We start from the raw sequence: 23624 nt of genomic DNA on the forward strand, positions 1-23624 counted from the left end.
CACATCGATATAACATCGATCAACAGTAATAGAAGAAGTTATAATTCTATGATTTCTATCCACATCGATACAATACTGATCACCAGTAATAGAATGAGCTATAATTCTATCCACATCCATAACCAATTATCCAGTAGCAGACTATGGCACTTCCGCCAATACAATATCTCATAACATCGTGCAATGTGCTCGTGGTGATCCCACCACTATCAGGCACTTCTGTAATAAGACTACTCGTCTAATACCTGCTATCTATAATCAAGAGAACAAGTATATCAATCAAATCAATGCAATATCACTGCAATAAAGTAAAGTATGTGATTTAGGGAAACTCAAGTCTAACCGACTCAAGTCGATCTCCCAATACCACATTGACTTGTACCTTTCTTTCGTCAGTTTCTGGCTCAGTCGAAGTTCTGAACTCACAGCCTGTCCGACAATGACAATATCAATAATCTCATGTCAATATACCTTTCAAATCAATAACAATCTGATCAATCTGGATTTAATTCAAAATCAACGGCATAACGGTACAATCTCAGTATCCCCGTCAATACCAAATCAACAGACATCAATTACAAATCATAACTCATATCCATTACAATCTGTAATTCAATCACAATTCAAATCTGTCTGGTATAAATCGATATACCCTAACAATTCATAACAATTCCATAATCAGTCCGTTTCTTCATCTGATTTCGATTCTATGATGTCTAACATGTCAAGAACAACATATATGAGTTCCATTCAATTCTGACAATATCATAATTTCAAGACATGTCAAAACGTAGTAAAACTTACGTCCAGTTATAGCCTACGTCGCTAGGAACTCGGTACCGAAGTCGGATTTAAAATCAGACGGACGGATTTTTCACAAAAGGCGTAAGGATTTTTCACAACTTCACAGAGACCTTTCCTCGATTCTTTTCTGATTCTAAATGATTTCGTACGTTTTGTATATATATATATATACCAACGTTGCAAACTAAGCAAAATGTCCATTTCTCCTTCTGCATGTCTCGCGCATATGCGCGACATTACTGGCGCATATGCGCGAGACCTTCGGGTCTCGGCTTTGGCAGCTCGCGCATATGCGCGACTTACCTCGCGCATATGCGCGAGACCTACTGGAATTTTCTTTGCCCCATCGCACAGCTCGCGCATATGCGCGCCCTCCTGTCGCGCATATGCGCGAGACCTACTGTCCAATTCGCGCATGTGCGCGTCTCATGTCGCGCATGTGCGCCGATGGTACTGTCCTCGCACATACATTTTCACACGTTACCTCAAATCGTGTCTCGGTTAATCCTTTCATAATCATATCAAATTATAACTCAATAATTATAGATTACTAGGATTAAAATTACGGGCATTACAGTTATGTTTTGTTAAAAAAATTATTACAATTTATATATGAAATAGTGTTTAGTTACTCTTATATATGAAATAGTGTTTAGTTACTCTTTAACTTTGGGCACTTTAATATAATTTATATAATATTATAAAAAAAAATTTGTTGATGCAAAGTAATATAAGAAATTGATAATTCTAATTAAAATATTTTTATCCAACTATATATTTTGAAATAAGTTTCTTAAAAGTTTAATATAAGTAACTTCTATTAATTTTTGTTGTCATATATTAATTTGTGTTGGTATATACAAATTTTTTTTTGAAAATTATGTAATAAAATTGCACCGAGTATTTGGTGAATTCATCAGTCCTTCAGCTCAAGTTTTCGGGATTCTTCTTGTGCAGCTCTTTATTTTTTTTCACTCCTTTGTATTTTTTGTTAGGTATAAAGAATCTGTGATTCTTCTCCCTTTATAATTTGCGTCGATCGTGTAATTATTTTAATTCCTAATTTGACTTGATATTTTTCTGTCGAATCTTAGAATTTTAGAGAATTGCGCCGAGTATCAGCAATTCAGAATTTGATTTCGGAGAATTGTGCTGAGTAACAGAATTTGGGAGAATTGCGCCGAGTCTAAGTCGAAGCTTTATTTTCAATCGATGGATTTTTTTCATGTGTTGTCAAAGCTTTATTTTCAATCGATGGATTTTTTTTCTTCTAGCTAATAATTAGAATAGAAAGATTGACAGTATTTTTTTTTCCGCCCAAATATTGTGCTTCTAATTTCGATGTTATGAAATTTAGCAATGTATCCCTTCTCTGCTTAAATTTTTGTGTATAAATATATAACATAATCTAATTAACTTAGCTCTAATTATTTAAGATCTATGTGAAATAATACTTATTTATAACATGTAATTCCACTAATATAATTTATAATTACTGTAATAAAATTAAGTATAGTGATTATTATTACTTAAAACTATTACGATGCGTTCATAAAGTTCTCGGTATCCAATAAGTACAATAATACAATTAATAATATAATTATTGTGCTGAACGAAATTCTCGCAAAATCGGAATTAGCTGACAATAATAAATATAATAAACTATTGTGCTGAACGAAATTCTCGCAATAATACAATTAACTGACAATAATAAATATAATAAACAAAAAAATATTCACAGACTTACGTAAGCTAAATGCACTGAAGCCACCGAACGAAATTCTCGCAAAATGGGAATTAGGTGAACGAAAGCGAGAAGAAGGAATTTAAAGCGAGAAGAAATTGAGGTGCGAAGGCGCTGCTGAATGAACTAAAAATATCTTTATAAAAAACTTTTAGATCTCATCTACATTCCAAATTTAAAAAATTTACATATTATCTACAAACTAAAAATATCTTTATTAATATAATTGCATCCTTATGTTTTTAAATAACACACATTATTTAAACATTATCTCTTGTGAGACAGATGAAAAATAATATTTTCTCATAGATGACTCAAATAGACGATATGTCTTACAAAATTGATTTAAATGACTGACAAAAGTTTTTGTGAAAAATAATCACAAACATGACCAACTATATAGACACGTAATGTATACTCAATGACATTATTAAATTATTTATAAAAAAAAAACCCATCAAATTTATCTGTTTTTCCCCTAGTGGAACGAGTTGTTGGGTATTTTGTTTTATTCAAAATTTTGTCCGTCTTGTCTTAGAAATTAAAATTAAGGAGAAATTATATGCACTATCTTTGTTAAATTTCGATATTAATAAACACCCTATATGAAAAAAATGATTCATTACCTCCTCATATCTTCAAATCTTGAATACTCATATCCTTATATTTTCAAATCTTGAGCATACGTATCTTTGTCCGTACTTGTTTTCAGAGGTATGTGTAAAAAAATTATCAACGATCTCGATATTTTAGAGGAGTAGTGTATGCAATTTTTCCTAAAATTAAAATGTGTCCATCCTAAGAACTTAATGTATAGTAATAGATAGTAGAGATAGAAGGCGGGACTTCTTGACAAGTGGAATAGGGAACAAGCATGTTCATATACAACTGTGTAGGCTTGTATCTCTTACTTAATTTACTTCGAAATTCTTCTGTTAAAAGAAAGTATGAAGGTCCAAGCAAACGATACCTCCTCTTATTACCTCGCCAGTAGCAATATTCCATCTACTTCCAATCAAAAATTTGACGAAAAATTAAGTACATCAAATTGGTGGAAATTGATTGGGCATGTGGTAGTTCGCGTTACTATTTTATTGTATCAACTCTATCAAGTATTATTCGTACGAATATTACAATTTTTGTGTTGCACGTTTGTTTATTGACAATTTTGGTATATAATGAAGGTTTTATTCTTATATCAAATTTATGTATTTTTATGTCACACATTCATACTTGATCTATGTTATTGATTATGCTAATATTTTGATCATTGATTGGTCTAATGATTTTAAAGGGAGCGATGACCGATTTTGTTCAATATTAATATAATTGATAGATCAGATTATTAAAGAATATTTTAGCGAGCTCTCAATCCAGTTTTTGGATGTACAATATGCAGATAACTTATGGGGGCTAAGTGGGAGATTGTTGAAATTATTTTGTGGGCTCATATAATTAAATTAATTATACATGAACAAGCTATCTAATAAAAAACTCAATAAGGAGATATAATTAATTATGAATTTCCAAAGTATAAAATAAATTAATATAATCTACATTATGTGTAGAAACTCAGTTGAATTAAGTCTTCTATGATGGGTCGAAAACTGATAAAGTTGAGTATTACTTTTTATTATGAATATGGGTAGGGTTGACCCGTCTCATAGATTAAGATACATGAGATGGTCTCATGTTCAAATGAAATTATAGGAATTGAAAATATAGTTAAATGAGAAATTAAATCTGGAATTTTTAATGTTCATTGGATCCTTATTTTATTTTCCTGGATATTTCTGCCTAGTCATTCCCTCCGCTACCCAACTGATAAGTTTGGGCTAGTTGGATAACTAACATGTTATCTCTCTTTCAAAATAGATAAATTATCCACAGATTACAATCTTTTACCTTCTGTACTGAGCTTTTACTTTGGGCTAAATTTAACGTATGTGAATTATGAAAAGATATATATCATAGATGACTTACCACATGCGCATTTAGGTTCGATTTTAAATAAAAATTTGAACATAACCACATTTTTATTGGTTTTGCAAAATTTCAAACCAAATAAAACCATGAAATTTTTAAAACCAAATCAACACAATTGTTGAGCTAAGCATGTATGAATATGAATAGTATTGAGATAGGTGACTTCATATTTCATGCGTCGAATTGTTGACGTTGCAACGCTTGATCTGGTTGACTAGATGTTCCATCTTAGCTAACAGTTATAGCTTGGGTCTATAGTTAAGCACTTGATCTTAACATTAACCATGAAGTTCGGTTTGGTTCGGCTTAGTCTAGTTTGAATGACAAATTTTTATGCTTTGAGTTTCATAGTGAATCAGTGCATGATATTTAATTTGGAAAAGGTAGCAATTTGACAGAAAATGAGTTTCATAATTTTATGCTGTTCTGTTATTATTATTATTATTATCATTATTTTTTAAAATTTTTTTAAAAAATGAAATAAAATAAGTTTATAATATAAAAAATGCAAATAGTTTTATTTCTTTCTATATTTTTTTAGGGGGGAAAAAACAGAACAATAGGGGCTATTTATATTACACGAAACAGACTCTGTGGACTCTGATAAGGAAGGTTGCACCAAACACTCCTTAATCCATATCATAAAGAACTTAAAATCATTTATACAGAAGTCATTAAGCTACAGATTCTATACCATCTCCTTTATACCGATCGGCAACATCCGCGGGTGATGTCCTAATTACATTCTTGTACGTATAGCGCATCGCAAAAAACGTGAAGATGCAAAGGTTTCCTGCTGTAATAGAAGCCAACAACCAGTAAAAATAGTCGATCCGGCTACTATTTAAATCCTTACCGAACCAACTCTTGCCTCCCTTATCGGTTATGCAATCCACTAATGTGATCAAAAGGCTGCTAACTAAGCTTGAAGCACCAATTACACTAAGGTAAAAAGCTATGCCTAAGCTTCTCATTGAATCCGGAACTTGGCCGTAGAAGTACTCTTGTAGTCCCACAAGTGCGAAGGCGTCTCCCACGCCGATGATTAAGAACTGTGGTGCAAGCCAAAATACACTCATTGAAAGTGATCCCTTCGTTGGATTTTTATCCACGATGTTGAGTCTCCTTCTCTCAACCAAGGCTGCTGCTACCATTGTGGCGACCGAGAATGCCATCCCAATACCTATTCTTTGGAGAATATCAATGCCTCGTTCATTTCCGGTCACTTTTCTCGAGAATGGAACGATGATCCTATCGTAGATTACGACAGAAAACAACATTCCAACAGCTGCCAGAGCGTACATGGAAGCTGGTGGGATTGTGAAATTTTGGGTGATTTCAAGGTTCATAGTTGCCCCTTGTTTTATGAAAAATGTCGCGGTCTGTGCTACGCAGATACCAAATGGTAACGTGGTGAGCCAAATGGGGATCATATTGGTTATAAGCTTCAATTCTTCGACGTTTGTCACAGTTGCAAGTCTCCATGGATTTGGTTTGCTTGCTGCTAAATCTTGAGTTTCATCAATTATTGCAGCTTTATCGAGAAACCTGGTGAATACGACCGAAACTTAATTAGTGCTCATTCTCTAGTTTATACATGTAACTAATCATATGAAGTTATTTTAAGAACCTTACTTAAGATTCTTGGTATGAAAAAGAAGCCTCCCATTAGTCTTGTCTGATTTAGGAACCTCGTATAGCTGATCCGGTTCGGATAGATGCGCAAGATTTCTCTTTAAAGTAGCTGCAACAAGAACCTGCAGCATCGGTGTTAAGGGACTTCCTGTGGGCTTTTGGAATCGATAAAACGGCCTTCCTAGGCAAAATATCACCATACTCAAGACAATCGCTGCTGTAAGAATTATATCTGCTGCAGCCCAGCTAACATGGTATTGGATGTACACAATCACGGTTACACCCAGAGTCAGTCCCGCACAAAGCCCGAAATTCCACCAATTGAAAAAGGACATTTTCTTCCTCCTTTCCTTAGGGTGATCATCATCAAACTGGTCTGCTCCAAAGCTCTGAAGAGATGGTCTATGGCCTCCAGTGCCAATTGAGATCAAGTATATACCCAGGAAGAAGAAAATCTCGTGGATTTTTCGAGGTTCTTGGCAAGTTCCCGAGTCACACGGTTTCAAGCCCGGGATTACTCTCGACATTGTCAAGAGAAGCAAGCCCTGCCATTACATGAAAACACCAACATTATCGCAGGCTATATATAAAAATTCTATTGGCTTATTTGAATTGATACTCCAAATATCTTTTAAGAAGATTTCGGTACCACAACGTAAATGACTGATGAAGCTATAATGGTGGAGAAACGTCCAAGGTATGCATCAGCTATAAATCCACCAACTAAAGGCATCAATGCGGTAACACCAGTCCAGTAATTAACACTCCTTGCTGCTGTTTTTAAATCTTGATGTATCACCTTTGTGAGATATGTGATTAAACTCATCGCGAGTCCGAAATAACTCAACCTCTCGCTAAACTCAATAGCTGCCAACAAGAAAACTAAGTGAAATTCTGTTATTACTTTAAAGAATTGCCTAAAATTATTTTTTTCCAGAAGGGCATATATATTCTAAGAGCTGTTCAAGAATTAAAATACAGCCTATGCTCTTTATTCACAGGTAAATATGAGATTTCTTGAATTGTAGTATTTACCTATAATGAAAAGGGAGGCCTTCCACTCCCCGGTGGAAACCCGGAGAGGTACACGTCCTTTACGATCGAACGAAGAATCATACACCCATTTTTCGGAATCCACTCCTACGGATTCTTGTTTCTTTTTTTGCTCCAACTCCATTTTTTTGAAAAATTCTTGCCTAGAGATAGCTTATTAATCACTTTGCTTGTGATTTCCAAGCTCGCTTGCTTCTTATATAGGAAAAGATTATGAGGTTTTTAGGTGGCTTCCTTTGAATTTTCCACATTAGTGATAACCAAGATGGTTTGAAAGTGACATATAGCGACAAAATAATAATGTCAAGGATGATATAATGATATATTGTACCCCCACCATATCTAATCAGTCAATCATTAGACAAATTAACCTTTACGTTAACTTTCTTTTATGTTGTAGAATTTTTATTTATCTTAAAAAATCTAAATGAATTTTTTTTAATCAACTTAAAATTTTATTTTTAAAAATTTTGCCATAATTTTTTTACTACAAAAAAAGAGTGGTTCTCATGTGAGAGTGTCTCACGGATATTAATCTGTGAAACGGGTCAACTCTACCCATATTCACAATAAAAAGTAATACTCTTAGCATAAAAAACAATATTTTTTCATGGATAACCCAAATAAGAGATCCGTCTCACAAATGTGACTCGTGAGACCGTCTCACACAAGTTTTTGTCAAAAAAAAAAAAATAGAATAACAAAAAGTTTTCCCAAGTTTTAATAGGAGTACATGAAATTTTGGTTAATTTTTTTATTGGGATGTACAAAATTTTATTTCTCTTACACAACAACAAAATATTTATATTGTGTTTTATATATAAACCAAAATTTTATTACTTATAAAACATTAGTTTAAAGGAGATTTATTTTTACTTTTAACTTTTTATTTTAAAATTTTAATATATTTGTCACATTAAAATTTTTGATAAAAAAATTTAAATTAATGAATAGATTTAAAATACTCAGAGATCAATATATGTCAAATTGAACAAACTTGACATGGTTCAATTAACTATTGAAATTAAATCAAAGGCAAAAACTTGTGTGAGACGGTCTCACGGGTCGTATTTGTGAGGCGGATCACTTATTTGGATCATCCATGAAAAAGTATTACTTTTTATGCTAAGAGTATTACTTTTTATTGTGAATATGGGTAGGGTTGACCCGTCTCACGGATTATAACCCGTGAGACGGTCTCACATGAGACTCACTCTAAATCAAATTGATATGTCCTGTCAAAATTTAAGTTGTATTTTAAATTATATTAATTAAAGATTGAGTTTATTATTATTATTATTATTATTATTATTATTATTATTATTATTATTATTATTATTAATTATGAAAATCAATGTATGTTAGGTTTTGATAATAAACTAAAATTTAAGGAGGGTGATATTGACAATTAATTAGATAAAAAGATAAGGAGTGAGTCTCATGTGAGATCGTCTCACGGGTCATAATCCGTGAGACGGGTCAACCCTACCCATATTCACAATAAAAAGTAATACTCTTAGCATAAAAAGTAATACTTTTTCATGAGTGACCCAAATAAGAGATCCGTCTCACAAATTTGACCCGTGAGACCGTCTCACACAAGTTTTTGCCAAAGATAAGTTGGAGTGTGGTTAATAAATTATGGAGTGTAAATAAGAATCTCCATATAGTAGTTGAGAAAATATTTGATTCCGCGCGCCCTCGCTTTATTTGCAGTCATTGTTGGTATTTGCTCAGAGAATAGCATTCATAATCTATATATAAACAAAATATTAAAACTTTTAGGAGACGCTTGGCTCATATACATAATATAAAGATGATAAATCAATATATATACTCATATAAGATAATGGTAGATGTACTTAATCATCGGTAGAACTTGTGTCGATCATTGGAAAAGCAAATTAAGATGAATAATCATTTAATATTTTATCCTCCAAACCAAACAATTATAGTATAATATATTAATTTTATTATATATAATTAAAATACAAAAATTATTTAGACCTCCGAAGCTCACTCGCAAACTCGGAAACAACTAGAGGTGATGTCGAGCATGATCTCGTCAAAAAACTCAAGGTCTTGAGCTCAAAAAATCCTAACCTCGTTTGAAGGTTGAATCGAACCATCTCGTAAGGCTTGTGAGACAACTCAGATCAACTGCATATAGTTTGTGTGCATCGACAAAAGTTTATAACTTTTATTATTTTTTCTCCACTAATTTTAATGCAAAATTAAAGCTTCATGAAGGTGAAAAATATCTACAGGTAAATATGACGAGGGAAAAAACCGTCCTGAGAATTGGTCTAGATAGGGTTGTGGTCATATAATTAGCCGAAATTTGGTTTTAGTGCAATAATTGGTTTACACGTTTAGTGTCACCCCATGACCGGAAGCGATGACATCGGTGTTGCCTCCGAATTCAACATTTGAATTATTCATCGCTGTTGCCTTCAAGTTCAACATTTGATAACAACAAGTCTTAGTAGTAGACAAACACTATAACCAGTCTTTTATTTCAAACAAATGAATGAAGGATTGAATTACATCGTCTGTACAACTCGAAATAGCAGGGAAAAATAATTATTATATAACATAACAAACTCAATCGGCAACAAAAACTTTTTTGAAGCAGCATTCGAATCAATCATGGCCTAAATGCTCATTTCTCAAACTAAGTTTGCTCTCTACTCGACTTCGTTTTCGTTCGTGTCCTCGTTCTTGTTCTCATTTAAACCGAAAAAAGTAAATTTGTGAGTGATATATTCGTCAAACGTCATTCAGCAATGGGGTGGGAGCCCTCCTAATTTTCAAAATTAGTATAATTTATATAATAATAATTTTGATGCAAAAAATAATATTGAAATTACTATTCGATAATAACAATAATAATTTTTAGGTACACTGAACTAAACTATGTCTTTGGTGGCTATGTGTGTGTGTGTGTGGGTCCACTATATGTACTCTTCTAAATGATGATATGTGTATGTGGGTCCACTAGATTGTACTCTTCTAAGCCTGCGTTTGGTTGGAAGGATAGGATAAACTAATGATTAGTACGTAAATGATAAAGAAAATGATTGTGATAGAATTGTAAAATATGATGTAAAATAATATTATGTTTGGTAAGATTTTTAAGTGTAGGATAATTTTGAATTTTTTGATGAAAAGACGAAATTGTCCTTCCCCTTTAGGACGACGATAGTGGCGGCACCGGAAACTTACCGACGGATTCTCAAAATCCGTCGCTCACAGCGACGGTTTTTGAGAAAACTATCCGTCGCTATTAGCGACGGTGTTTTATAAACCGTCGCGGATCTTGTTTTGAATTATTTTAATTACTAAAAATTAGACATTTAGCGACGTTTTTTAAACACACCGTCGCTAATTGCGACGTTTGATAAACAAACCGTCGCTAATAGTGACGGTATTTTGACAAACCTTTCTACACAAACCGTCGCTAATAGCGACGGTTTGTTTACAAACCGTCGCTAACTGCGTCGGCGTCTGTGGTTGGCCGGCGGCGGTCGGTGGCGAGAAATGGTGGTGAGTTTGAATTTAGGAGAAGGGTAAAATCGGAAAAATAGGATGTATTAAGATTGGGATAAATAATCCTAGGGGGTGAGGAGGTATTATTTTAACCTACCCAATATAACCTAATCATACCTAGGAGGGATAAGGTAGGTTTATTTAAAATTGAACCAAACACTTGATTGGGCCGGATAAATTAACCAATCACCCCTAATCCCTTGAACCAAACGCAGCGTAAATGATGACAGAAATCAAGAATCAAGGATAATTCTGATCTCATACCCTTTTATTTTCATAATCGTTAAATGCCAAAAATTAAGAATCATCAGTCATATTTTCAGAAAAAGTAGTGATATTGGTGCGGATAAATATGATTTACGGTATGACTTGTTCGGCTGAAATTGAAGTTTAGCAAAAATGGGAATAAATATGCGAAAGAAAAAATGTGTGGTACCAATTGGATGATCAAAGTCTATTTGAGCCCAATTACATTATCAAATTTAGAATTTTCCGTGGTACGAAAAATCTTTAATCATAACATAATAAAATACTACCAAATTTTCTTTAATAAATGTGATTTTAGTCTTCTAATCAAGCAATATCTATTATAATATTGACATGCTATACATGTGTGATAAAAAAAAAAATGAGTAGGTCTCATGTGAGACTGTCTCACGAATTATATGTGACACATGTCAACCCTATCGATATTCACAATTAAAAGTATACTCTTACCATAAAAAGTAATATTTTTTCATGGATGACCCAAATAAAATATTTGTATCACAAAATGAGATCCGTAAGACCGTTTCACACAAATATAAAAAATTACGCATCCAATGGGTGAGTGACACCTCATCGGTGCTCACATAGGTGTGCACGGTAGGTATGTAGCATATCAAAACTGATATTATATATATATATATATATATATATATATATATATATATATATATATATATATATATAAAATAAGTAAAGTGTGCGAAAATGGTGAAATTTTGGTGAATATGTGAAGGTAAAAATTAATTTTATATATATATATATATATATATATATATATATATATATATATATATATATATATATATATATTGATGGGTACAAGCTCAATTAATTATTTGTTGGGTTAATAAGAATAAGCCCAATTTAATAAGCCTAATTCAATTAGTTATTTATTTAATTTTAACATTATTGAAGCCCAAAATTTGGCTTGTGATTGTGAAAGCCCAAGCCCGATTAGCACTCCTGAAAATCTATAAATAGAGGAACTCCCACGTAATTTAGGATATGCTCTCATTTTCATAAAAGTTCTCTAGTTCTCTGAATTTTCTTTGAACTGCTTACTGACTTGAGCGTCGGAGTGTCTACGTCGGGAACCCTCCCGACGCCCACTTGACAAGTGTTCGTGACGCAGGTGACGCCTAGCAAATTAACGTCATATTGCCCACGTGGATCTGTTTACCAGCTTGGTGAGCCCATTTACAGGCCCAGTAGACCAGTATACTAATCAGCCGGATTCTGCGTGCGCAGTCTATTCGACTCATTTTATTTTAGCTGCATCATATATATATATATATATATATATATATATATATATATATATATATATATATATATATATATATATATATATATATATAAAATAAGTAAAGTGTGCGAAAATGGTGAAATTTTGGTGAATATGTGAAGGTAAAAATTAATTTTTTCGGGCAGAAACAATAAACCGTAACAGCGCAAAATAGAAACAACAATTGAGTTTTTGTTTTATATTTTTTTACGGATTAACAATATCTTTAGATGTTCCATGATTTCATTTTATTTTTTAAGTTGGAATCGTGTCGACGTTCTTTTGTAACAACTTCGTTCTATCTGAAAACTGAATCAATTATTATTTGATCTCGAAATCAATCTGTTTTGGACATTTTCTCCCAGTTGTGACACTATGGAGACATTATAGTGTTTCGATTCTACTAAAAATCGCATTATTGAAGCTAATTTCTCAAATCTTTGGGCAGTAGTTTGAAGTGATATTCAACCAATAAAAAATTAAACGGCTGAACTTTCACGTTTCCCTGTTGCTAGTTACTTCCACGAGGTTGTCAGTTAATAGAAAACTAAATTTGGATGCCTCAAAAACTCCAGTAAAAGATTAAATAAAAGTGGATAGTTAAGAGCCGGGAATTGCAATCCTCCACCTCGTGAAATTCGTCCGGTGGCCTTAATCTTTGTATCTTTATATTTTATGACGAGTCCACCCCACGTTTTTCAGTTCCACCTCTCAATCATATTTATTCAATTTTGTTATTCAAGAATATCAATCGTAAAATCATTAATGCCAGATGGATATATTTCAAATTCCCAGCATAAGATTGATTGTCAATACGGTTTCACGACTTAATTTTATGAAAACAATCTCTTATTTGGATCATTCGTGAATAAATATTATTTCTTATACCAAAAATATTACTTATTGTTGTGAATATAAATATGATTGACATGTCTCACGAATAAAAACTTGTGAAACCATCTCACAATAGATTTACTATTTTATTTAATACTATTTTTAGTAGAAGGCATATTTTTATTAGTATTTGTGGACACTCTCAGGTCTCAACACATTTGTCTATTCGCCATTATTTACATACCTACTAAACGTGTATTTGAAATAATATACTATATATGGAGCATAACATCGTATCATTATGAGAGTTATCATAATTTAATATAATATTTAATGGACGTCCATGTGCGAGGCACGTGCTTCAGAAATAACTAAATGGATGGAGTCAGCACTAGCACAAAGATGTTCCAAAATTTACTTGATTCCTCCTTATTTTACCAAATGAACCAAATGCAAGAACCCACAAATCTACATTATAAGCAATAACAAAGAACTCTACAAAATCTTCAAGGTACAAGGAAAGGAGTGAGTCTCATTTGAGACCGTTTCACGGATCCTAATCTGTGAGACGGGTCAACCATACCGATATTCGCAATAAAAAATAATACTTTTAGCATAAAATGTAATATTTTTTCATGGATGACCCAAATAAGAGATCTGTCTCACAAATACGACCCTGAGACCGTCTCACACAAGTTTTTTCCCCAAAAAAGTTGGTATAATGCACGTCAAATTATATATATATGTGTGTGTTTTCGATATGAGACAAAAACAAATGTTTTTTTTAAAAAAAAATCCCTTTTGTGTGGCTCATTGGGCCCAAAAAAAATTCATTTTGTCCTTTGTTGCAAATAGTTAACACTTTAAATTCAAATTTAAAATCCCATTGCTAAAAAACAAATTGAATCACCTACTAATATAAACAAAATCTGAATCTCCAAAATATATAAATTAAAATTGAAAATAGTATTTAAAATATGAACATATATATACATCAAGCGGTGATGGACCCAAGAATTTAATTTATCTTCATATATGCTAAGAAAATATAATACTAGATTTTTATTTTATATAAAAACTAAATCATTCTAAAAATCTAATATATCAACAAACAAGTATAGCATATTGTAATAGATAATATTTTTTTCGATCAATGTATATCTCTTAATATATGAGATATGAAATAATATTATCACTGTTTATAAAAATTAACGATTAAAACGCAAAGATCATTATTTTGATTCAGTAGTTTAAAGTAATAGTCAAGTGAATGATAGACATAAATTGTATTTTAAAATTTTTATTTATTAATATTATATCACATTTGTTTTGTATTTTTCAGTTGAGTCAAACCTGAATAAAAAAATTATGTTCCTTAATTTTTTTTTTCAATTAATTTTTATTATATTTTGTAATATAATAAAAAAATTATCAATTAATTTATATTTTTTGGATGATAGAATTATTTTATATGTATTCAGTAATCTAGAAAACAAGAGTTTATTTGTCTGATATTTAATTTCATCAACATTATGTGTGAAACAAGAAAAAAACAATTGTATGAAGAAAAATAATATATTATTGGCCGGTTAAATATTATTAATCCGATGGAATGTGAAATATATTATTGTTTAAGCATGTCAGATGACTTACTTCATTTGATTATTTGTTATTTGTTAATTGTATTTCTTCAACTTTCTAATATGATGTACATAAAAGAAGTATATTAGAATCAAATCTTAGTATTTTTAAATATTTAAATGAAATTGTATATTTTACATGGCATATACATTGAGAATACTTTTTACATGAAGAAATTTATTGTACAATTTCAAAATAAAGTGGTCTTGCTAAGTTATTGCATAAAACACAATTGATTATATATGATAAAACACTTATAAGTTGAATCCATCGATAAAAGCTTACAAAAAAAGTAATTGAAATTTGAAAAGTATATGGTTAGAAGATTGTTGCATTTGGAGTTAACTTTACACGATTTTTACTAGTTGTTTCAAAAACAACCATTAAAGAAACAACTAATACGAGTTTAGTATAATTATATTTGTGCCGATAGAAACATCATTTATTTTATCTAAAAACTCGATAATGAAGTCTGAATCATGGTGGTTAGAAAAAACATATTATTAAATTACTTTTGTTCTGGAAAATCATTAACATATGTGTACAATTTTAATTTATATTTAATGTTATAATTAAAAAATTTGTGTGGTAAATTGTTTCTATGGTTTGGAAAATCAACACAAAAAATCATATTATAAAAGGAGATAGTCCTAACAAACGAACTATTTAATCATAAAAGTAGCTAGATGGTGCAACTTTTTGTAATTTTTTTTTATGATGTGGGAACCCGTAGCAGCTACTATTAGATGGATATTGGGTAAATTCTCAGACTAATGCAATAACTTGAAAATCATGTTAGCCAAGTAAACAATACTAGACAAGTCATGTACGATATGTTCGCCCAAAAAGGTGTTTGCAAGAGAAATTTAGCACTCACATGTACATACTTCATCAATCGGACATCTCTTAGAGCAACTTCTTGTAAACTTGTTTTAGCTGAAAAACACCATAAATATAACAACTAACATTTTGTCATATTTGTGTTATATTTTTTATTATCATTATTGTAATGCCCGAGAATTATAGAATTGATAAACCAAGATTATTAATCTTCGTTAACGTGAGACTTGGAAGATATGAGAATGCATGACATGCATTGAGGGAAGAAAAGACAAGATTATAAGGTGTTGCAAAGATAAAAAATTAGAAATTTAGAAGTTTGCAAGACCGCACCCGCGGTGCCAGCACGACCGCACCCGCAGTGCATGTGAAGAAAATGAAGTGCAATTCCCGTAGCCACACCGCACCCGCGGTATTAGACGGAGCGCACCCGCGGTAAAGATAACACCGCACCCGCGGTCTCACGTGTTGAAAAAAAAGAGGTGCCACGTTTCTTGCCATGCATGTAATATATATATAGAAGGATTACACGTCTCCTTCTTCAGAAATCCAGAAAAAGGGTCGAAGGTTGAGAGGAAAGATCCTTACGCCTTTTAGAATTGGATTTACGAAGAATCCGTGTATCAGAATTTGAATCAGAACGCAGTATCGTGTTCCTCTCGATTAGAGCTACTCAAGGACGTAAGTTTTATTACGTTTTGAGATGTTTCGAAAATATAATGTTGTCAGAACTGAATAGAATTCAGATATGGTGTTTCTGCTACCGTAGATATTATAGAATTGAAGTCAGATTAAAGAACAAATTGTTTCTATAATTGTTATGATTTTTGAAAGATATTGACTGAGATTCTATATCAGAATTATGTTAGTATTAAGAGTATGAATTATATTGACACAGATTATGAGTTCCAGTATTATATTTGTGAAGTCAGATCGAAGAAATTATACTGTATGTCTGTTTTATGAATTTCAACAGATCCTGAGTGAATTCAATAGATATTGACACACTAGAATTAGAAGAATGATGATATGATATTGATAACGCATTTAGAAATGATATCTGTGATGTTGAGATTGACGGGGTGACAAGACTGTGTTAATGTGTCGTCGAAACATCAGTTGATTCAGATTGATCAGATTCAGTTATGATTTCGATTATATCGTGATATTGTTGTTATGAATCGAATTGTATCTTGTTCAGATTATATACTGAGTTGAGTATGATCAGAACAGATTTTGAATTGAGTTACATATTGATACAGTGTATTTGTTATTGTCATTTCAGATTTGATATGGACAGATCATCGTCTTCGTCAGACGGAGAAGACAAAGGTATAAGTCAATGTGGTATTGGGAGATGGACTTGAGTCGGTTTGGACTTGGGTTTCCCTAAATCACATACTTTACTTTATTGCATTGATATTTGCATTGAATTGATGATATACTTGTTCTCTTGATTTTAGATGACAGGTAGTAGACGATTTATCTTGTGACAGAAGTGCCGGATAGTGGTGGTATCGCCACGGCACATTGCACGATGTCTCAAGATAGGTTATTAAAGATAGAACTGCAGTCCATGACGGATAGGTCAGGACACCGGATGTTTGGTTATATCGAGTAATAGGAAATGGGAATTAGTCTATTACGGAATTCGATATAGGAGTACCAGGATATTGGTTATATCGAGTAATAGGAATACGGTTCCTTCTATTACGGAATTCGATATAGGAATACCAAATCTGGAAACCGGGATCCCTAGACTAGGATTGAGTCTAGTCTGAACTGTAGAATTATGTCGACAGATTGCTATTAATTATGTTTCAGATTTTGATACATATTCATGTTACCTGATTACATGCTTTATATTGTTTATATGATTGCATGTTTCATTGATTTATACTGGGATTTATTCTCACCGGAGTTATCCGGCTGTTGTCGTGTTTTGTATGTGTGCATGACAACAGGTGGGGCTGGATCAGGGTCGAGAAGATGATGCGAGAAGACGAGTTTAGCGTGGTGATTCCGGACTTACAGTAGATTGGATTTTACTACTAGAACTTTAGTAGTGAACCTTAGATTAGAATGTTGTACATTATTGTATTTTAATACTGAATTTGTATTTTTATATACAGACATGTATAGTATTTAGATTCCATTACCTTCCGCAGTTATAATTTAAAAAAAAAATTTTAGACCCTGTTTATCAGAACAGATAATTAAATCCCAACGGTGATTAAGAAGATGATTAGCGTCCGGATCCCCACAATTATGTTCAATTATTTTTTTGGTGAAAACAATATAATGAGAAATTCTTTTTTGGTTGTTACAAAGACTTATGCTTGAAAAATGTCCCATCTAAAACACTAGATGACATAAAAAAATATAAAACCAACTACATCGACATAAAAATATCTCTTACATATTTATTAGTTATATAAAATCATATAAAATCCGAGTTTCAGCGTCAGTCTTTTGTGACTTTGATATATTGAATAAGTTATAGTTCCACATAAATCTATGACACACCGACTGCATCGCCGTTAAATTGAAAATCTAATCCAATGGTGCAAATATTATGCTCATAATAAATTCATAGCATAAATTGTTAACAGCGTGATGTTTGTAACTCTTTAGGACTGCCTCAACCGTGGTTGGATCAACAGAAATACTATGTAAAGAAATGGCATAATCTAAAAAGACAACTATTTCTAACCAAAAATGGCACTTTGACATGTAATTTTTATTTTATTTTTTTTGTGTGAAAAATGGGTACGAAACATTTACTTTAAACGCAGAAGCCACGATGTCGGCAACAAAGAAAAGGGGAGGGAATTCAGAAAGAGAGATATACATAAAAAATAAAAATAAAAACAATGTCAAACATAAGTAGACTCGTACAAATCAGGCAAAAGTAAATATAATATAACAATAGTGCATTTAATTGTTGTTTTTTTGCCTGGATATACAAATTACTCTATATATTTTGAATTAGTGAATTTACTTTACCAATCAGGAAAATACGTTAACAAGATATAACAATAGTGCAATTAAATAAGGATAGATTAATAGTCCAATATTTATCGTTAAAATTTTAAGTTGTTTTAATAATCATTTTGACCCGGTTTAAGATCCAATTTTATGGATAACTATTTGATTAATAAAATTAGATCTTAAACCGGGTCAAAATGATTATTAAAACAACTTAAAATTTTAACTATAAATATTGGACTATTAATCTATCCTTATTTAATCCACTCAACCAAACACATCCTTGAATATATTACCCAAACTATGTGATAAAGATTCCATCAAACGCATTGCAGCATATCCCAATCCCAATGAAGTTAAAATCTTTACACAGACATCCAACAAAATCCAAGCATATTTCATAAGGATGGTGAAACATACAGGCTTAAGGATTAAGATACAGATTCTATATCATCTCCTTCATAACAATCAGCAACAGCCACTGTAGATGTTCTCACATTCTTGTACGAATAACGCATCGCAACAAACGTGAAGATGCACAGGTTTCCTGCTGTAATACCAGCCAATAACCAGTAAAAATAGTCGAGCCGGCTGGTATTTAAATCCTTCCCGAACCAACTCTTGCCTCCCTTATCCGTTACGCGATCCACTAGTGTGATCAAAAGGCTGCTAAGAAAGTTTGCAGCACCAAGTACACTAAGGTAAAAAGCTATGCCTAAGCTTCTCATTGAATCCGGAACTTGGTCATAGAAGTACTCTTGCAGCCCCACAAGTGCGAAACCATCCCCCATACCGATGATTAAAAACTGCGGTGCAAGCCAAAATACGTTCATTGAAAGTGATCCCTTCAATGGATTTTTCTCCACGATGTTGAGTCTCTTTCTCTCAACTAAGGCTGCGACTACCATTGTCGCGACTGAGAAAACCATCCCAATACCGATTCTTTGTAGAATATTGATGCCTCGTTCATTTCCACTCACTTTTCTCAAGAAGGGGACGAGGATTTTGTCGTAGACAACAACAGAAACAATCATTCCAATGGCGGCCAGTGCGTATATGGAAGCTGGTGGGATTTTGAAATCGTGGATGATTTTAAGGTTCAGAGTTGTGCCTTGTTTTATGAAGAATGTGGAGGCCTGTGCTACACAGATACCAAACGGTAAAGTGGTGAGCCAAATCGGGATCATGTTGATTAGAAGCTTCAATTCCTCGACGTTGGTCACAGTTACAAGTCTCCATGGATTTGGTTTGTTTGCTGCTAAATCTTGAGTTTCATCGATTATTGCAGCTTTGTCGAGAAACCTGGTACACAAGAACGAAACTTAATCAGTGTTTCATTCTCTTGGTGATCCATGTAACTAAATTAAATGCAGTTATCTAAATAATCTCACTCAAGATTCTTGGTATGGAAAAGAAGCCTCCCATTAGTCTTGTCTGATTTAGGAACCTCGTATAGTTGATCGGGTGGTGGATACACTAGATTTCTCTTCAAAATAGCTGCCACAAGAACCTGCAGCATAGGCTTTAAGGGACTCCCGGTAGGCTTTCGGAATCGATAAAACGGCCTTCCTAGGCAAAATATCAATATACTAAAGAGCATCACTGCAGTAAGAATGATATCTGCTGCAGCCCAGCTAACATGGTCTTGGACGTACACGATCACGGTTACGCCAAGTATTAGTCCGGAACAAAGCCCGAAATTCCACCAATTGAAAAAGGACATTTTCTTTCTCCTTTCTTCAGGGTGATCATCATCAAACTGGTCGGCTCCAAAGCTCTCGAGAGATGGCTTGTGGCCCCCAGTGCCTATTGAGATCAAGTACATTGCAAGGAAGAAGAAAATCTCGTGGATTTTTCGAGGTTCTTGGCACGTTGCCGAGTCACACGGTTTCAAGCTCGGGATTACCCTCGACATTGTCAAGATAAACAACCCCTGTTTTCACATGAAAACACCAACATTATTGTATGATCATGAGGTTATACAAACTCTGTTATCTTATTTGAACTGATAATAGAAATACTTTTCAAGATGATTTTTGTACCACAACATAAATGATAGATGAAGCTAGAACGGTGGAGAAACGACCAAGGTATGCATCGGCCACAAACCCCCCCAATAGCGGTATCATAGTGGTAACACCAGACCAGTAATTAACACTCTTTGCAGCTGTTTTCAGATCTTGCTGCATCACCTTAGTAAGATATATGATTAAACTCGTCGCGAGTCCGAAATAACTCAACCTCTCGCTAAACTCAATGCCTGCCAACAAAAAAACACAATCGCAAATCTGTTAGAACTTCAAATTTTCCTAGAATGTTATATTCTTATAAAAGCCGTTTAAGAATAAAAATACAGCATCATATGTTATCTGTTCACTGATATATTACATGATTTCTCGAATCAATCTTTACCTATAATAAAAAGGGATGCCTTCCATGCACCGGTGGATGCCCGGAGCGGTACTCGTCCTTTACTATCAAACGAAGAATCACACACCCATTTTTCGGAATCCACAGTTACAGATTCTTGTTTATTTATTTGCTCCAACTCCATTTTTTAAGAAAGTTGTTTCCTGAAGATAGATAGCTTATTAGTTTGCTCGTGGTTTTCTTGTTTGCTTTCTTCTTCTTATATAGGTAAAGATTCCAGGTTTTTAGGTGACTTCCTTTGAATTTTCCACATCACTGCTGAATTAACTTACAGTAAAAAAATAATAATGTCAACGACAATGATATATTGTGAGAAAAAATATTTGATTCCTCCCCACCCCCACCCCACCCCACCCCCAAACCACTTTTGTTAGCAGTCATAGTTGGTCCTTGCTAAGAGAATAGCATTCCATCTCTAGTTCACACTAATTGAGCATACTTCATTAATTAACTCTGTCTCACTTTCCATCCACGACTTTTAAGCTCGAATAACAGTTGAAAACTCGTTTTTAGAATTATTTATTTTTTTCTAATATAACCACTGGTATCGAATTTTTTTTTTTAAAAAAAAAAACTTATTTGGTTAAAAGTTTACCTTCTTTGTTTATTTTTTATAATTTCTTTAAGAGGAATCGATAAACTAATCAAGTTTCTTGAACGGAAAAGTCATATATATTTCAAGTTGGGTGGTCGGTCTGATACGAATAAGAGCATGCACGTCGCTGGTTCATTATAGGCTTTTTAGTTAAGACTTTGTGATTGGGACATATATACTTCTTAATTTTCCTCATTTTTCACGAGTTAATCGAAGACATATAAATTCTCAAGTTGTCAACCAAAGAGTACTATGAAATCAGGGGCGACGCTGACTCGGGGCAGGCAACCGGGCCGGCGGACACCTGCCAAACTGGGGCTCCAATTATTTTTTTAAAAATTATTATCATTTAAAAAAAGTTGCAAACCAAACACAATTCAGAACTAACGTACGACCAAACACAACTCACACACGCAACATTCCGTCGCCCAAACCAATCTCCCAGTCTACGCTCGTCACTTCTCGTTCCGGTTTCGTTCGTCGTCAACCCCATCGTCCCTATGTGATTGTCAATGTTCCTAACCTCGAGTTCTTAGCTTGACTAGGTCGACGAATTTCTTCTTTGAGCTTTGAGTGAGCTGAAATTCGATTTATGAATTCAAATGAACCCTAACTTCAGTTTGACTACATAAAATCGAGCTTCAGATCATAAGCAGCTCGAAACATAAAACTCGAACTCGAATTCGAACTTCTGATCTATATTCATGAGCTCGGTTTAAGCTCATAAATTTCATTTATAACCTCGTCGTCAAGCTCAAATGATGGATGATGCTCACAAGTCACAACCTTGAGCTCATTAACACATTCATAAGTTCAATATATCAATAGCAAATCTACGACATTTAGTATTTTTAATTTTATCGTACATAATTAAAGTTCAAAAATAATTTTAGCAAACTCGGAAATTAACTACGACCAAGATCTTGTCTAAAAGCTCAAGGCCTTGTGCTCAAAAAATCCTAACCTTAATATTCGAGGTTAATTTACCCTACTACCTCACCAAATGTTCTATTTCTTTTTTCTTGTATGAATAATAATAAGAATGTGCGCAAAAATAAATGTGTTATTTTCCCATGTGGCCTATATCCATGGACAAATTTTTATAAGTTTTAAAAAAAATCTCTATTAATTTAATGCAATCATAAAGTTTTATATGGAGCTGAAAGAAACATGGAGCTAAATATGATATCATGAGAAGAAAATTCAACTATATTATCATAAATAAATAAATAAATAAAAATCACCCCAAAATGGCTTGATTAAACTTAACACTAGCGAATTTGAGTTTAGACTTCTAATAAAATTTATGTAGAAATCTTGAAAATATTAAAATATATACGCAGGTTTTATATATGTTCTAAAATATAGATATAAAGAAGTAAAGTACTTGAAAACAGTGAATTTTGATGACAATTGTGAATATAAATAATTCATTTTATTCCCACAAAAAAAAAACATTTTAAAAAGCAGAACAATGAACAATGACAACACAGAACAGAAACATAAAATTGTGTAATTTTGTTTTTGTTTTTCCTTTTTATTTTAAATAGATTCTCCTTAATTTATATGGATTTATAAGGCTTAAGAATCATATATAAAAGTTTTCTTTTAACGTAGTATGATTTCATTTTTAATTTCTTATCAGACTCCAACCAAGTCCGAATATATATTTCTGAAGTTGGCAAAAAGTTTACATTGATATAAGTTGTTTCTGTCTGAAAAAAATCATATTTTAATGGGAAAATCTAGAGAAGTGCTGCAAATTTGAACCTAACATCGACCCGATTAAATTAATTTAACTCAGTTAACAAACTTCAGATAAGGAATAATTTTGTAGATGGGGTCGGTAAGATTTGGATAAAATGGTCAAAATCGGTGACATTAGATTTGTTCATATCTGGACTGACTTTAGATTGTGATTTTTGTTTTATTAGATGCTTCCGTCCTCCGAATCATATTGGATTTATACTAAT

At 32.7% G+C, this 23624-nt stretch overlaps 2 protein-coding genes across 2 annotated transcripts; both read right to left on the reverse strand.

Annotated features, from left to right (window-relative positions):
* Positions 1-5080: 5080 nt before the first annotated feature.
* LOC140826190 (protein NRT1/ PTR FAMILY 5.6-like) lies at positions 5081-7457 on the reverse strand. The gene is made up of 4 exons (XM_073188364.1): positions 7205-7457; positions 6819-7036; positions 6170-6714; positions 5081-6082 (listed from the first exon to the last, which is right to left on the reverse strand). The coding sequence occupies exons 1-4, from the start codon at positions 7344-7346 to the stop codon at positions 5209-5211; spliced, it is 1779 nt and encodes a 592-aa protein (XP_073044465.1). The 5' UTR covers positions 7347-7457; the 3' UTR covers positions 5081-5208.
* Positions 7458-18922: 11465 nt separating this feature from the next.
* On the reverse strand, positions 18923-21230 carry LOC140826191 (protein NRT1/ PTR FAMILY 5.6-like). Its single transcript, XM_073188365.1, has 4 exons — positions 21039-21230; positions 20669-20886; positions 20018-20559; positions 18923-19928 (listed from the first exon to the last, which is right to left on the reverse strand). The coding sequence occupies exons 1-4, from the start codon at positions 21178-21180 to the stop codon at positions 19058-19060; spliced, it is 1773 nt and encodes a 590-aa protein (XP_073044466.1). The 5' UTR covers positions 21181-21230; the 3' UTR covers positions 18923-19057.
* Positions 21231-23624: the final 2394 nt, after the last annotated feature.

Source organism: Primulina eburnea, chromosome 3 (assembly GCF_022965805.1).
Source record: "Primulina eburnea isolate SZY01 chromosome 3, ASM2296580v1, whole genome shotgun sequence".
NCBI classification, from domain to species: Eukaryota; Viridiplantae; Streptophyta; class Magnoliopsida; order Lamiales; family Gesneriaceae; genus Primulina; species Primulina eburnea.

Excerpts from the sequence above, each read along its gene's own strand:
- LOC140826190 (XM_073188364.1), bottom strand. The coding sequence starts at position 7,346 with ATGGAGTTGGAGCAAAAAAAGAAACAAGAATCCGTAGGAGTGGATTCC. Across the intron at positions 6,715-6,818 it reads CATCAGTCATTTACGTTGTG|GGCTTGCTTCTCTTGACAAT; the intron begins GTACCGAAATCT and ends ATGTAATGGCAG. Across the intron at positions 6,083-6,169 it reads TTTCATACCAAGAATCTTAA|GTTTCTCGATAAAGCTGCAA; the intron begins GTAAGGTTCTTA and ends CGTATTCACCAG.
- LOC140826191 (XM_073188365.1), bottom strand. The coding sequence starts at position 21,180 with ATGGAGTTGGAGCAAATAAATAAACAAGAATCTGTAACTGTGGATTCC. Across the intron at positions 20,887-21,038 it reads GGCATCCCTTTTTATTATAG|GCATTGAGTTTAGCGAGAGG; the intron begins GTAAAGATTGAT and ends TTTTGTTGGCAG. Across the intron at positions 20,560-20,668 it reads CATCTATCATTTATGTTGTG|GGGTTGTTTATCTTGACAAT; the intron begins GTACAAAAATCA and ends ATGTGAAAACAG.